At 64.7% G+C, this 13717-nt stretch overlaps 3 protein-coding genes across 3 annotated transcripts; 1 reads left to right on the top strand and 2 right to left on the bottom strand.

Moving 5' to 3' along the window:
• Positions 1-1379: 1379 nt before the first annotated feature.
• Positions 1380-6234, bottom strand: VTJ83DRAFT_4165 (uncharacterized protein; the record flags this gene model as incomplete). The annotated part of the gene is made up of 11 exons (XM_071010624.1): positions 1380-1512; positions 1627-1845; positions 1939-2411; positions 2522-3061; positions 3152-3652; positions 3710-4063; positions 4352-4966; positions 5030-5345; positions 5433-5454; positions 5514-5602; positions 5648-6234. The coding sequence occupies 11 exons, from the start codon at positions 6232-6234 to the stop codon at positions 1380-1382; spliced, it is 3849 nt and encodes a 1282-aa protein (XP_070865615.1).
• Positions 6235-7682: 1448 nt separating this feature from the next.
• VTJ83DRAFT_4164 (uncharacterized protein) lies at positions 7683-10936 on the top strand (the record flags this gene model as incomplete). Its single annotated transcript, XM_071010623.1, has 3 exons — positions 7683-7790; positions 7862-10535; positions 10596-10936. 3 exons carry the CDS (start codon positions 7683-7685, stop codon positions 10934-10936), a joined length of 3123 nt encoding a protein of 1040 aa, XP_070865614.1.
• A 434-nt stretch (positions 10937-11370) lies between these two features.
• VTJ83DRAFT_4163 (uncharacterized protein) lies at positions 11371-13574 on the bottom strand (the record flags this gene model as incomplete). The annotated part of the gene is made up of 3 exons (XM_071010622.1): positions 11371-11387; positions 11465-13331; positions 13416-13574. 3 exons carry the CDS (start codon positions 13572-13574, stop codon positions 11371-11373), a joined length of 2043 nt encoding a protein of 680 aa, XP_070865613.1.
• Between the last annotated feature and the right edge of the window lie 143 nt (positions 13575-13717).

Genomic DNA, 13717 nt, shown 5'->3' with positions numbered 1-13717 from the left:
AGCAGTCAAAGCTTCGGCATCACAAACGTCCCCTTCCCTCCACGACGCCAATGCAATTCCAAATCGCGGTCCCTTTCGCCCGCCGATTCCCGAGATTAACCTTGCATTAGGCTTGAGAGCTTGAGATCGGCCCCTGGCCACTCTCGATTCTGTCGATTCTCCCCCGGGATCGGCATCCGCACCGAGAGAGCGTCGTGGGCTGCGACAGCCCTGGGGCAGATCCCCGCAAGGATCCTCGTCGCACGCAAGGCTGCCGTCACCTCATTCCCTGTTTTCCACCTGTCCGAACCGCTTCACCCGTCTGTCTGGATCGCTTGGTGTTCCTGTCCATCATGCCGGCCAACAAAAGCTGACAAGCCGCCGGAAAGCTCTCGACAAGCCCCCCCCCCCCCCCCCCCCCCAAAAGAAAAAGTTGGATGGCCGGCCGGTGCAACATTGGCGGGCCTCAACCGGTGGAACGTTAATCAAGTGATGTCACGAAGCACACCGGCGCAAGAAGGCCCGACGCGGCGGTGGTGATTTCCGTTACCGAGCGTCGTTAACGTGGCGAGAGCACGTACATACGTAACCTCTGATGAGCTAGCGCAGTTAGATGGCACCTAGGCGATGTGCACGCCGGACCGGGAGGTTGAGACCCAGCGGGATCAGCGATGACCAATCGCTTTCCTACCGCCGCCGCCCGAAGCCATCCCCGGGGGCTTTCGCGCGGTCCCCACCCCGCGACTCCGCCGCTTTTGACAGGTTTTGTACGTACTACTAGACCGCCAGAGCACGACGCCGAGCGCGCCACCCGAGTCCAGAGGGAAGCGGGAGGTTTCGCGTTATTACCTAGTGTAGCAGGGAAACCTACCGTACCTACTTGGGTAGTCCTGATATCGGCACAACACGAAGGGCTGGTCCGCGTTCGACGGCCTCACGGATGGAAACACGGAACCAGCAATCGCGCGCACACACACACACGCACACACCACCTCGCTGATTACGCTGATCCGTCACCCGATCGGACCGCTCTCCGCCCCGCACCCTCCAGGCCGTTGAAACCGCTTGTTTATTGCGTACCTCTCAAGTCTCTTGTATCAACCTGTAGTATTCTTTACCCCCGTCTCCCATGGATACAGCCAAAAGCCACACACACACCTATAACGCCTATAGTAGCATCCTCGTGTAATAGAAGCACCGACCCACCCGCACCAACCTTCTTCCAGGGCTTTTTGCCGCCGCAATCCATGGGAGATGCCTCTGACATGCTTCGCCGCAGCCGTCCCCAACACCCTTGTCGCCTGGTGGCGTGGTATGCCCCCCCCCCCCCCCCTGATACCTACATACAATGTGCAATAAGAATACAAAACGCAACATGAGCATCGCCGGCCCCGGGAGACTCAACGCCACGCGCTGCGCTCAGGGCCCTCGACATGTCCGGGCAGACCAAGGGGCCATGGCTGGTTCGTGCGAGGATTCCGGGTCACGGGACCCAGATCCCGTCCCAATGGACGCTTTTCGCTCTCCGTCCATCTCTCTCGCACTCTCTCTCGCTTAGTCGCTCAGTCGCTGCCTGCCTTGGCCTCCACCGGCTCGGTCTCCGTCGGCGCGGCCGCCTCCGCTTCCGGCGCGTTTGCTGGCGCGGACGGCTCGTCAGCTGGCCCGGGTGCCGGGTCGTCGGACTTGGTCGGGATCGCCGGGTCGCCAGCTGCATCAGCGTCCGCGGCAGGGGTCGGTGTGGGCTCCTCGCCGTCCTTCTCGTCGGTCGCTTTTTCTTCGCCCTCCGCCTCGGCCTGGTGCTGCTTCTCCTGGAAGGTAAAGGCGTCGGACAGGTTGATGGCCAGGAACGTCTTGGGAAGCTTGACTCTGTGTGAAGGTTGAAGTGGGTCAGCTTCGGCTTGACAAGAGAGAATTGTTGTGTTTGACCAGAAGGAGCGGCCGGTGCAGGGGTATGCGTACTGATGGAACTTGGCCCGCAGCGTCTCGATCACCTTCTTCCAGTCGGCATGGGCCGTCAGGCTGCGGCGCGGGGCGCAGCCGATGCAGTGGCGGCTGTCGAGCTGGACGTCGAGCGGGTCAAAGACGTGGCAGCCAGGGCTGATGGTGATCTTGATGCTGTAGTTGAAGGCAGGGCCGGCATCCGTGTCCTCGGCGTCGTCGCCCTCCCGCCCCTCCTTGCTCTTGGCCGGCGTGTTGGCGGGCATCTCGTACAGCTCGAACGAGATCTGCGACAGGTAGTCGAGCTCAGGGATGGTGGCACGCTTAATCTTGGTCTCGAGCCCGCCCTCGAGGATGCAGTTGAGAAGCGTGTAGATGTGCGACTCCTTGGTGAAGTAGATGAAGCTCTTGGCGTCGTCGGACGCTTGCATGTCCTCCAGGTCCTCGACGATCTCCTTGAGCAGGGGGAGGGAGGTGAGGAGACCGATTTCAAGCTGTGTGTGTGTTAGCAAAAGCCATACCATACATACGCTCGCAGCCTGGGAGAGGAGAGGATGGGAGAGAGAGAGAGAGAGAGAGAGAAAGAGAGAACAAAAACACCAACCTTCTCGCTGTCCGAGATGCCGTATTCCTGCGGGCAAATAAAGTCAAAGAGCACCTTGGCCAGCTGGTACAGCTCGCGCAGCGGCTCGAAGCGCGCGTCCGTCTTGGCCTTGGTCTGGCTGTTGCCGCGCTGCAGGTGGAAGTACTTCTCGGGAAGCTCGGCCTCGCCCGAGCTCCGTAAGCCGTTGAGGAAGGACCGCCGGTGGAAGATGCGCTTCACCGCCCTGTGGTGGGCCGACATGTCGGACTTATCGTCGAAGCGATCGTCCACCGCCGAGTCCTTGTCCTTGGGCGCCGGAGGCTGCTGCTTGGCGCCGTCCTTGCCATTGAGCAGCATGCCGTACTCCTCGGCGAGCATGGAGCTCGGGGGCGTGAACACCCACTCGAGGAACTGGCGATTGTGCAGGGCGTCGAACTTCATGGTGTCGTAGAGCTCCGAGATCTTGCTGGGATCCACCTTCTCCCCGTCGCAGAACTCGGCGAACAGCTTCTCCCAGCGCTCCCGGAAGAGCTCGGCGTCCTCGCCACAGCACCAGCGCGCCTGGATGTTGCTGACGGCGTTGGCCTGGGACAGCGAGCCGACCGAGGCAAGCGACGAGAGAGACGCGGCCGACGACCCCGCCGCCGCCACCGCCCCCGCCGCCTCGCCATTGTTCCCGCTGCTGCTCTTGCCGTTATTGCCATTGCCGTTCGCCCCGGCGTGCAGCTTGGCGTAGTTGTGCTGCATGACGCGGCGGTGGAAGTTCATGAGCTGAACGACCCGGGTCTGCACCTCGGACGGCTCCGGCATCTTGTCGGGCCAGGCGAACTGCGGAGGCCGCTCGTTGCCCTTGCGCAGCAGGCCCTTGAGCTTCTTCTTGACCTTGTCCATCTCGTCCTTGGCGGCGTTGCTGTCATCCAGCAGGTCCTTGCGGATCGTGATGAAGTCCTCGGGGAGGTCCTTCATCCTGAGGAAGCTGGCGGCCCAGATCTGGGCGCTGGTGACGACGCGGCGCTCGCTGCTGCTGAAGATGTGGACCTCGTTGAGCACGTCGCGGTTCATGAGCTCCAGGTCGCTGCGCATGTTCTCGCCGAGCTCCTGCGCTTGGTAGCGCGCCGAGTGCGTCGGCTCGCCGCCCCACTTGACGATGAGCTGCAGCTTGTCGAGCACCAGGTTTTCCTCGGTCGCCGTGAACTTGGACATGGTGACTCCCGACAGCGAATCGGTCCGCTTGGAACGCGGCCCCGGCCGGTCCTTGGCGTCGGCGTCTTCGTCCGTCTGCACCACGGCCTCGTCCTGCGCCTGTTCCTTCTTTTCGGGCTTCTGCTTCTTGCGGAACATGGGCTTGATCTGCACCTTGGTGCCGGCCCAGCTCCCCTTCTTGATGAGCACGTTGCGCAGGGCCTTGAGCTTGGCGGGGTCCTCGACGCCCTCGGCGAAGGCCTCGTCGACGGCGTCCAGCACGCTGGCCAGGGCGGGCTCGCCGATGAGCAGCACCTCTTCCTGGTGCCCGCGCAGCAGCCGGATGAAAGGCGCCGTGTGGAACGTGAACTTGTACTTTTGCTTGGGCGTGCGGTCCGCGTGCCGGATCACCGTCACGACGCCCTTGAGCTTCCAGCTGGGCTTGGGCGGCGGCGGCGGCGGCGGCTCCTGCTCCTCCTGCTCCTCCTGCGGGGCGCCCTCGGTCGGGGCGGCGGGCGCGGGGGCCGCAGACGCCGGGGAGGGGCCGTCGTGCGCGGCTGCCGAGAAGCTGCTGGCCAGCGGGCTGGGCGGGAGGCCGGCTTTGACGTCGGGCTTTGCCCCTGCGGCCATGTCGGCGGCCAGCTGGTGCTCGCGAGACGGCCGATCCACGCTCGGGCGACCCTGCGAGGCGAGGTCCCTGTCCTTGGCGGCGGCGCGGCTCGAGTCCGCGTCCGATGTGGGACTCGCCACGTTGGAGCGGGCGGCATCCCGGCGGAGCTTCTCCTTCATGAAGATGTCGCGCAGGATGCTGGCGCAGTGATCGTAATAGTCGTCGTTGTCCTTGACAAAGCTCCAGCCGTTGACGTCGATCACGTAACTCTTGCCGCCGGTGCGGAGCAGGTCAAAGCCGCAGACGCGCTGGCCGAACGCGGTGCTGATCTTGCTTGCGATCTCCTTTTCTTCGCTGCTCAGGGCCGTGACGTATCGGACCTCCTTGCCGTGTGTGTTGCGGCGCACAACGCCGTCGACAACGGGCGACTTGCGCGTCTCAGCGTGGCAATAGGCGGGGCCTACCGTGTAGGCCTTGACGTCCTCGGCGTTGTCGACCTGCATGAAGCTTTCGTAGATGAAGCTGTCGTTGGGCTGGGAGATGGCACGCGGCACCGTCAGGCCTTCGACAAATTCGCTGCTCTTGTTGCCAACCTTTCGGAACAGCTTGCGGGCGCCGCCGCCATCCGACGAAGGAAAGTAGATGATGATGTTGTGGTCCTCGCCGCTCGTCGGCTTTTCGACGAAAGGCTTCCTGATGGGCCGGCCGTCGACCAACAGGGTATCGCCGTCGTCTACCAGCTCGACCCTGCGCGGGGTCGCCGAGCGGAGGTTTTCGGCTTCGGAGCCTACGGGGTCGAAGGATACACCGCTGACATCACGAATGTACTTGCAGAGGTCGGGCGTCAACACGCCTGGGCCGCCGTCGCGGTTCACCTCGATTCGTGGGGGGGTCGGCACGCCGATTCTGTCCAGCAGGCGCAGGCACACGCGGCGGTCCCAGAGAATCCTTTGCATGGGCAGATCATTGACGCAGAAGGGCTTGCGGGCCTTGACGTAGGCCATGGCCTTGTCGAGGGGAAAGCCGTGCGAGTAAAAGGAGATGAGGTAGTCGCTAAACGGTCAGCACGGAGAGAGACATGGTTTTAAGAAGGAGGGCCGGGGGGGGGGGGGGGGGGGCAGCTTGGGAGCAGGATCGTACCAGATGGGCCAGTTCTCGATTTCTGTGCCGCGTGAGTTAGCCTGGCGTTCATTGTCTCTCTGGGGAACGAAAGCTACTCACCCTCGTCGAGGATCACCTTGTCGCCGAAGACGCACACGTCGAACTCGCGGTGCTGGATTAAGCGGTTCAGGATGTTGCGGCTGGGCTTGCTACGGGCTTTGATATCCAAGGCACACACGCCGATGACGCCCCACGGCGCGGGCTTGTGCTCCTCCTTGTCCGGACGGCCGCCGGCGCCGCGCTCGCCGCTCGGGCTGTGATGGCTGCTCGCTCCGCCGGTGCTGCTGCTGAACCTCCGCTGCACCCGGCTCCTCGATCGGTTGGGCTGGTTGCGGGACGTGGCGTTCCGGTCCGACTTTTTGCCAGCCTCTCCGGGCGGCTGAGCCTGGGCTTCGGACGAAGCCAGGTCCCTGGATGACGACGACATAGCGGCGGGGGCGGCACGCTGGGCCTGGGCGTTGGTGATGCTGGCAGCGTCGCTTCCGTTCACCGAGACGGCCGAGACGGACGAGCGAGCGCTGCGGAGGGTGGAATTAGAAAAGGAGCGGTGCTGGGCCAGGCCGGGGCCCGCAACGGCTTGTAGACGCGGGGTCTCTTGGGAGTCGGGTTCTTCTTCGATGGCACAATCCAGGAATGCGGGCTGTCCTTGGACATCGGACGACGGTGGTTGCGCGGCTGTGGATGTGGCGGGGGGTTCCGTCGTGGTCGCCTCAACCTGCGCCACCAGCTCGGCCGAATCGCCTTTTCCTCTGGTCTCAGGATCCATGGTGGCAGACGTCATGTGCTGGGTGCGTCCTGGGTAGGTTGGATGGCGACTGGCTGGGGTTGGGTGCAGCGTGTGACGGCGTGGCAACGAATTGGCGGTTCCACGGAGCCTGCGGTGGTGTTCTACGGCCAAATAAGGGGCTTTGGAGCCGAATGGGAGGAATTGATGTCTGGTCCAGGCTGTGGGTTTGCTTCCCTGAACGGGTGCTCGCAGATGGGAGGTCGACAGACGCGGGACGCTTGAGTCAGCAAGCGGGAGCTGATCAGCCCGGATGGATAAAAGGAACGCTGGGTGCCGAGGGCGGTAGATTGGACGGGAGCGTCCAGTAGGACCTTGGAAGTGGGATGGATGCCAAGGTTAAGTTCGGTTGATGGGCCGGACTAGACCCGTGGACTGGGCCCGTGGGCCGGACCCGAGTTGCGAAGTGGATGATGCGAGTCTGGGTCCAGCGCCGCGTGCTCTTGCAAGATGGACTTGGAAGAGGCCGTGGTGGGGTGGTGGGGTGGTGGGGTGGTGGGGTGGGAGGGTTAGGGTACCTGTGCCGTCCACAATGTATAGTACCGAGTACTGCGTACTGTGTAGGTACCGGTGCAAGCCAGGAGGTATTCAACAGGAAGAGGGGTCAAGGGAGCATAGCACTAGCAACCTGAATGACCTCGAGCATGCACATGGGCAAGATACCTGAGCAATTCCAAAAGAGTCCAAGATGTTCAGGTGAACTTGGTGATTTATTGTTTTTCCGCCCTGTCACTGAGCCACCCTCGCCCCCCCTGCCGTGCACAGTAACATCGGCTTCCTAACACGTACTTGGGTCGTGTGACATGGTTGCTCTGTATGTCCAATGCGAGACAAGCCGTGAGCCAAGTGGCCTGCCACGGCTGCACGGCCGAGTGGTTCGACGCAGGGCAGGGCAATCAGGAAAGGCGGTCTGGCGGTCTGAGCCGCGGCGCCGTGTCAATGGATGTCAACGTAGCTAGGGAGGTCGGCAGTCGGCATACGAAGAGCCCTACCGCTGGAAGTGCGTGCTGCGTCTGTACTATATAGTATACGTATGTAAGTCGATTGGCCTGCATGCATGAGGTGCTGGGCGTTGAGTGGGGCTCGTGGGGCTCCTGCGTCAATGCGTCATTGCGGTGTCTGGAGCAAGTCATAGTTACCCTAACCCTGGCCACCCGCCCAGAGCTTGGAAATCGGCCCCCGGAGGTGCCAAGCGCCGACGGGTGGGGCCGGGCGGAGGCTGCAGCGGATCCACATCCGTTTCTGGACGGCCTGTGGCTGAAAATTTCTGGTGGAGCTGCCTCCCAAGCCCGGTCCATCGAAAAGTTTCAAACCTCCCCAGACCTCGACGTCGTCATCACCACAAAAGCCGCCGACAAGCCATTGTGGCGCCCGGCTGCGACAATCGAAGAGCGGAAGCGCAGGAAAGACCACAACCGCTGGCTAGGTAGCCAGCTGGCCTCACAATGCCGCACTCGGAACCCGACAGGCCGCTGGTCAAGCGCCAAAAGACCGACGTCAGCAAGCCCCAGCCCAAGCGCAGGCAAGGCTCGGCCATCTTTGCTCCCTTCCGGGTAAGACGATGTTCTCTCTAGGTTGAGCGCCCAAGGCTTTGCCAAGCATCAAAGCCCGCTGACGTTTCCAGACCATCGGCCTCGTGTCCCCCACCGGCGTCCCCTTCACGTCCATCCCCCTCGGAAAGACCACCTTCCAGATCACCACCTCGGTCGGCCGCGCCCTGCAGACCTACGACCTCAAGCGCGGTCTCAACCTCGTCTTCGTCACCCGTCCTCAGACCCCCGCCGACATCACCGCCACCCATGCCTGGAAGGAAAAGGTGTTTGCCGCCTACGGCGACCCCCAGCGCGGCGAGCCCCAGGGGCTCTGGGCTTTTCAGCGCGGCAAGAAGGTCGCCGAGCTTCCGCTGCCTGCCGACCTCGACCAGCCGCTCCGCCAGATCCTGATCTTTGGCTCGTGGATCGTCGCTTGCGCCACCACCCGCATCGAGGTCTGGAAGTCGGCCACCTTGGAGCACTACACCACCCTCTTCACCGCCGCCGCCCGCAAGGGCGACAACGACATCACCGGTGGCGTCTGCAACATGCCCACCTTCCTCAACAAGATCTTTGTTGGCCGCCGCGACGGCTGGGTTGAGATCTGGAACGTCAGCACCGGAAAGCTCATCTACACCATCTTGCCGCCCCGCCCAGACTGCGGCGCCGTCACCTGCCTCCAGCCGTCCCCGGCCCTCTCCCTGCTGGCCATCGCCTACGCGGCGGGCCCGCTCGTCATCCAGAACGTGCTCACCGACAAGCCGGTGCTGCTTCTCCCCGGCGCCGGCGCCGACGACGCCCCCGTCACCTGCATCTCCTTCCGCAGCGACGGCCAAGGCGCCGGCCCGGACGGCCGCAAGGATGGCGTCATGGCCACGGCCACGGGCGCCAGCGGCGATGTCACCTTTTGGGATCTCAACAAGGGCGGCCGCGTCATGGGCGTGCTGCGGAGCGCTCACAACCCGCCGTCGCACGACCGCGAGGTTCGCGGCGGCATCAGCCGCATCGAGTTCCTGCCGGGCCAGCCCGTCATCGTCACGAGCGGCCTCGACAACTCGCTCCGGTCGTGGATCTTTGACGAGTCGCCCTTCTCGCCCGTCCCCCGCATCCTGCACTCCCGGAGCGGCCACGCCGCCCCCGTCCGCTGCCTGCAGTTCCTGCCGTCCGACTTCGACGGCGCCGAGGCGGGCAGCAAGTGGCTGCTCAGCGGCGGCCGCGACCGCAGCCTCTGGGGATGGAGCTTGCGCCGTGACGGCCAGAGTGCCGAGCTGAGCCAGGGCGCCATCCGCAAGAAGGCCCGCAAGATGGGCATCCTGGCCGGCGGCGGCCACGGCCCGACCACGACGCTTGAGGATCTCAAGGCCCCCGAGATCACCTGCATCGCCTCGTCCCTGAACCGCGACGGCGGCATGGGCGCCATGCCCGGCAAGCAGGTCATCTGGGACAAGGGCAACGACAAGGCGCGCCCCACCAACGCCGAGCTCAGCGCCATGACGGGCTGGGAGAGCGTCGTCACGGGCCACAAGGACGACCCCTGGGCCCGCACCTGGTTCTGGGGCCGCCGCCGCGCCGGCCGCTGGGCCTTCAAGACGGGAGACGGCGAGCCTGTCTCGTCCGTCGCCGTCAGCTCTTGCGGCACGTTTGCCTTTGTGGGCTCGGCCGGCGGCAGCATCGACGTGTTCAACCTGCAGTCCGGCCGCCACCGCCAGCGCTTCCCGTCCCGGCTGACCCCGGCCCAGCTGCGCCAGCTCAAGATGCAGCAGCTCAAGACCCTCGACGGCGTCGACAAGCTGCGCGCCCCGGGGTCCTCGTTCGCCCCGGGCACCGGCCGCCACACCGGCGCCGTGACCGGGCTCGTCGTCGACCCGCTCAACCGCACCGTCGTCTCGTGCGGCCTGGACGGCAAGATCAAGTTTTGGGACTTCATCACGGGCAACCTGATGGACGAGCTGGACTGGGCGCCCATGGTGCGCATCACGGCCTGCCGCTACCACCCGGGCAGCGACCTGCTGGCCGTGGCGTGCGACGACCGATCCATCCGCGTCGTCGACGTCGAGACGCGGCAGACGATCCGTGAGCTGTGGGGCTGCCGCGGCGACGTGACCGACTTTTGCTTCTCTCCCGACGGCCGCTGGATCGTGGCCGCCGCCGCGGACTCGGTCGTGCGCGTCTGGGACCTGCCCACGAGCCACCTCATCGACGCCTTCCGTCTCGAGCGGCCGTGCACCGCCCTCGCCTTCTCCGCTACGGGCGAGTACCTCGCCGGCGCCGTCGAAGGCGACCTCGGCGTGCAGCTGTGGACGAACCGCACGCTGTTCCGGCACGTGCCCACGCGGCAGATTTCGGACGCCGATATCGCTGCCGCCGCGGCGCCTACCGCCTCCGGCGAGGGCGGCCAGGGCCTGATCGAGGCGGCGTTCGACGAGGACGGCGACGCCGAGGCCGAGAAGGACGGAATCGCCGCGCCCACCGTCGACCAGCTGAGCGAAGAGATGGTGACGCTCAGCCTGGTGCCCAAGAGCCGCTGGCAGACCCTGCTGCACATCGACCTGATACGCGCGCGCAACAAGCCCAAGGAGCCGCCCAAGGCGCCCGAGAAGGCGCCCTTCTTCCTGCCGTCGCTTGGCAGCAACCCGGCTTCGCTGCTGCCGGCCGAGGCGGAGAAGAAGCCGGAGCCCGGGTCGTCGAGATTGACGCAGCTGGATCGGCTCAAGGACCGCCAGGTGCTGACCTCGAAGCTGCTGGCCTGCGGCAGGTCAGGGGATTGTGAGTTGCTTTTTTTTTTCTCTCTACCTACGTAGGTACTGTAGCTAACCTCAAACCCAGACACCGACTTCCTGGAGCATCTCAAATCCCTGCCTCCATCGGCTGCCGATCTCGAGCTCCGTTCGCTGTCCTCTGGCGACGGCGACGAATCATCCAACGAGCTGCTGCACTTGATCCGGGCGCTTACGAGCCGCCTGCGCGCCCGCCGTGACTACGAACTGGTGCAGGCGTGGATGGCCGTGTTTTTGCGGCTGCACTTCGACCTGGTCATGGCCGACCCGGCGTTGCTCGCAGAACTGAACGAGTGGCGCGCCTGCCAGGCCAGGGAACGCGCGAGACTGGACGAGCTGATTGGGTATTGCAGCGGAGTGGTGGGATTTTTGAGGAGCCCGAGGACGTGAGGGACGGCGATGTGGTGTACATAGCGGGGTACATAATCCATGCCATCTTGGGCCTACATGTCATGACCGAGATGCTGCAGCGTGTTTTTCGTCTTTACGGCAGCCTGATGATCTTGGTTCAACATGCCGATGACCAGCCAGCCATCAGCAAGGGCGCCTACGCTTTTGAAACTACATGGCCGATCCTCCGTGGCCGGCTCCAGGTCCAGGTAACCAACCAGATGGGCAGGCAGGTGAAGCATCAACATCTCCCATCTTGATACTCCAAAACGGGCTTGGCTCCAACCGCTGCTATTTCGACAAAAGAAAACGGCAAACGGGTGAAGGAAGCCATGCGATGTGACAGACGTCGTCGTCGTCGTCGCCGTCGTCGTCGTCGTCATTGTTGTTGTCGCCGTTGTTGTCGTCAGCCTCTTCACGGTGCGGTACAATCCTCAGAAACTCATCAAATCTATCCGGCGTCAGCTTTCTGCGTCGTGCTCGAGAAAAAGAAGGGGAAAAGAAAAAGCCGTTTGTTTTCCAGCTCACCTCTTCCAAACAGGCTCCTCCTCGCCCAGTCCATGGCCATCATGACGCGCGTCCGAAAGGTGACGCTCTGCGCAAAGTAGATGCTGCGCCAGGCGTAGACGGCCCACAAGCCGCCGGCGAGGCCGCGGCCGGGCCCAAAGTCAAAGACGGCCGAGTTGCCAATGTAGGCGAGGCTGCCGAGGTGCTTGTACTGGAACGGCCGGTAGACGGCGTCGTCGACGTCGCCGTCGACGACGGCCTTGGCCTCGAGCCCGGGGGCCGCGCGCGCCAGCTTGTTGAACTTGCGCGCCAGGTACTGGCCCTGCTGGTGCGCGCGCTGGGCCGTGGCCGGCAGGCTGGTCAGCTTGCTGTCGATCTCGCGGAGCAGCTCGCGCAGCTCGCCGAGCTCGAGCGTGCCTGAGCGGTCGCGGTCGTACTCCTCAAAGAGCTTGTCGAGGCGCCGGAGGTGGGCGGCGGCCTGCGGGAACCGGCGCCGGACCTGCTCGGCCACGCTGCGCCACTCGGAAAAGTGCAGGCGCAGGTCCTCGGGCGGCGGGGACGCCGCGGACCGGCCGCCGCGGCGCCAGGCGAGGGTGCGCACGAAGCTGGCCACGTGGTCGGCGACGTTGTTCTGGACGGTCGCGCAGTCGCCGATGGCGTAGACGTCGCCGAGCGGCGTGCCGCTGAGGCGGAGGTGGGTGTCGGTCTCGAGGGCGTGGCGGTTCTTTTGGGCGTCGCCGAGCTTGGCGGCGAGGCGCCTGCAAAACTCGTTTTGCGACACGCCCGTCGACCAGAGGCAGAAGCCCATGGGCAGCTCCTTGGTGACGATGCCGCCGTCGTCGCGCTTCTGCGTGAAGAGGATCGAGTCGGGCCGCACCTCTTGCACGCGCGAGTTGGTCAGGACCTGGACCTGGTCGCGCGCGAACCGGTCCTCGGCGTACCGCGACAGCGTCTCGTCGTACGTGTTGAGCAGGTGGTCGCGGCTCTGGATCAGGTGGACCGAGATCTCGTTGCGCAGCAGGCGCGGGAAGAGCTCGATCAGGTCCTCGTTGAGCAGGTCAAAGAGCTCGGCGGCGAACTCGACGCCCGTGGGCCCGCCGCCGCAGACCACAAACGACAGCAGCCGCCGGCGCTCGTCGTCGGGCGTGGTCGGGAGGCAGGCGAGCTCGAGGTTGTGGATGACCTTGTTGCGGATCTCGCGCGCGTCGTTGATGCCCTTGAGCACGTTGCAGTGCTCGAGCCCCTTGACGCCGTGCGGGTTGGTCACGGACCCGACGGCCACGACGAGCTTGTCGTAGGGCACGTAGAAGCGCTGCTCGCGGCCCTGGCTGTCCTGCTGCGCCACCTCGACGAGCCGCGTCGAAAAGTCGACGTCCTCGGCGCGCCCGAGGAGGAAGTGGCCGCCGGCGTCGTGCACGATGCGCCGGATCGGCTCGACCAGCGACCGCAGGCTCAGCGTGCCCACCGTCGCCGACGGCAGCATGGGCGTGAACAGGAAGTAGTTGGTCGGGGAGATGACGGTGATGCGGTAGCTCTCCGGGTCGATCTCCTTAAGCAGCGCCACGCCGCCCCAGCCGCCGCCGAGGATCACCAGGTGCGGCTTGTCCTGCCGCCGGCGCTTCTCTTCGGTCTCGTCGTCGTCCAGGTGGCACTCGAGGATGGGCAGGTTCTTGGGCCCGCCGACGCGCGGGTTGATGGCCAGGGCCGAAACGCTGATGTCGGCGATGCTCGGATGCGAGCGGTAGGTAGAGGCGTCATACAGGAAGAAGGCCACGACGCCCGCGCCGACCACAAGCACCGTCGTCCCCAGCCACGTCGCGGTGCGGTACACGAACCGGAGGAGCCCCGAGGCGGGCCCCTTGCCCTGGGGGGTCGGAGCGTCGGACAGCTGGCGGGCGGCGACAGCCAGAAAAGAGGGACATGGCGACCGTTGCCGACCACCAGAGCCGGGTGCCAGACGGGGTCTTGCGACACCTCCGGCTCGAGCTTGCGCCAGCGGCCGCGGGCGCGCCCACAACGTCGTGGACAGTGGCCGGGACTGCGCCAGGTACCGTTGGTTTCGGGCAGCTGTCCAGTTCGCGGCGCCCTGCCCGAGTCGCCCGGTCTGTCTTGCGGCCTGGTGGGATATCATGATGACGGTGATGATGAGGATGGTGAGGGTTGTTGTTGTTGGGCACCACGAATGACGTCAACAACAAGGAAGAACCGCTGCGGAACTTGCGTAAAAATCCCCATCCAAAAGCAAAGTGACGTGAAAGAGAAACAGGACAGCGA

This window comes from Remersonia thermophila, chromosome 4 (genome assembly GCF_042764415.1).
Source record: "Remersonia thermophila strain ATCC 22073 chromosome 4, whole genome shotgun sequence".
NCBI classification, from domain to species: Eukaryota; Fungi; Ascomycota; class Sordariomycetes; order Sordariales; family Chaetomiaceae; genus Remersonia; species Remersonia thermophila.
The sequence above is the reverse complement of the archived record's forward strand: the minus strand, read 5'-3'. Positions and strand labels throughout refer to the sequence as shown.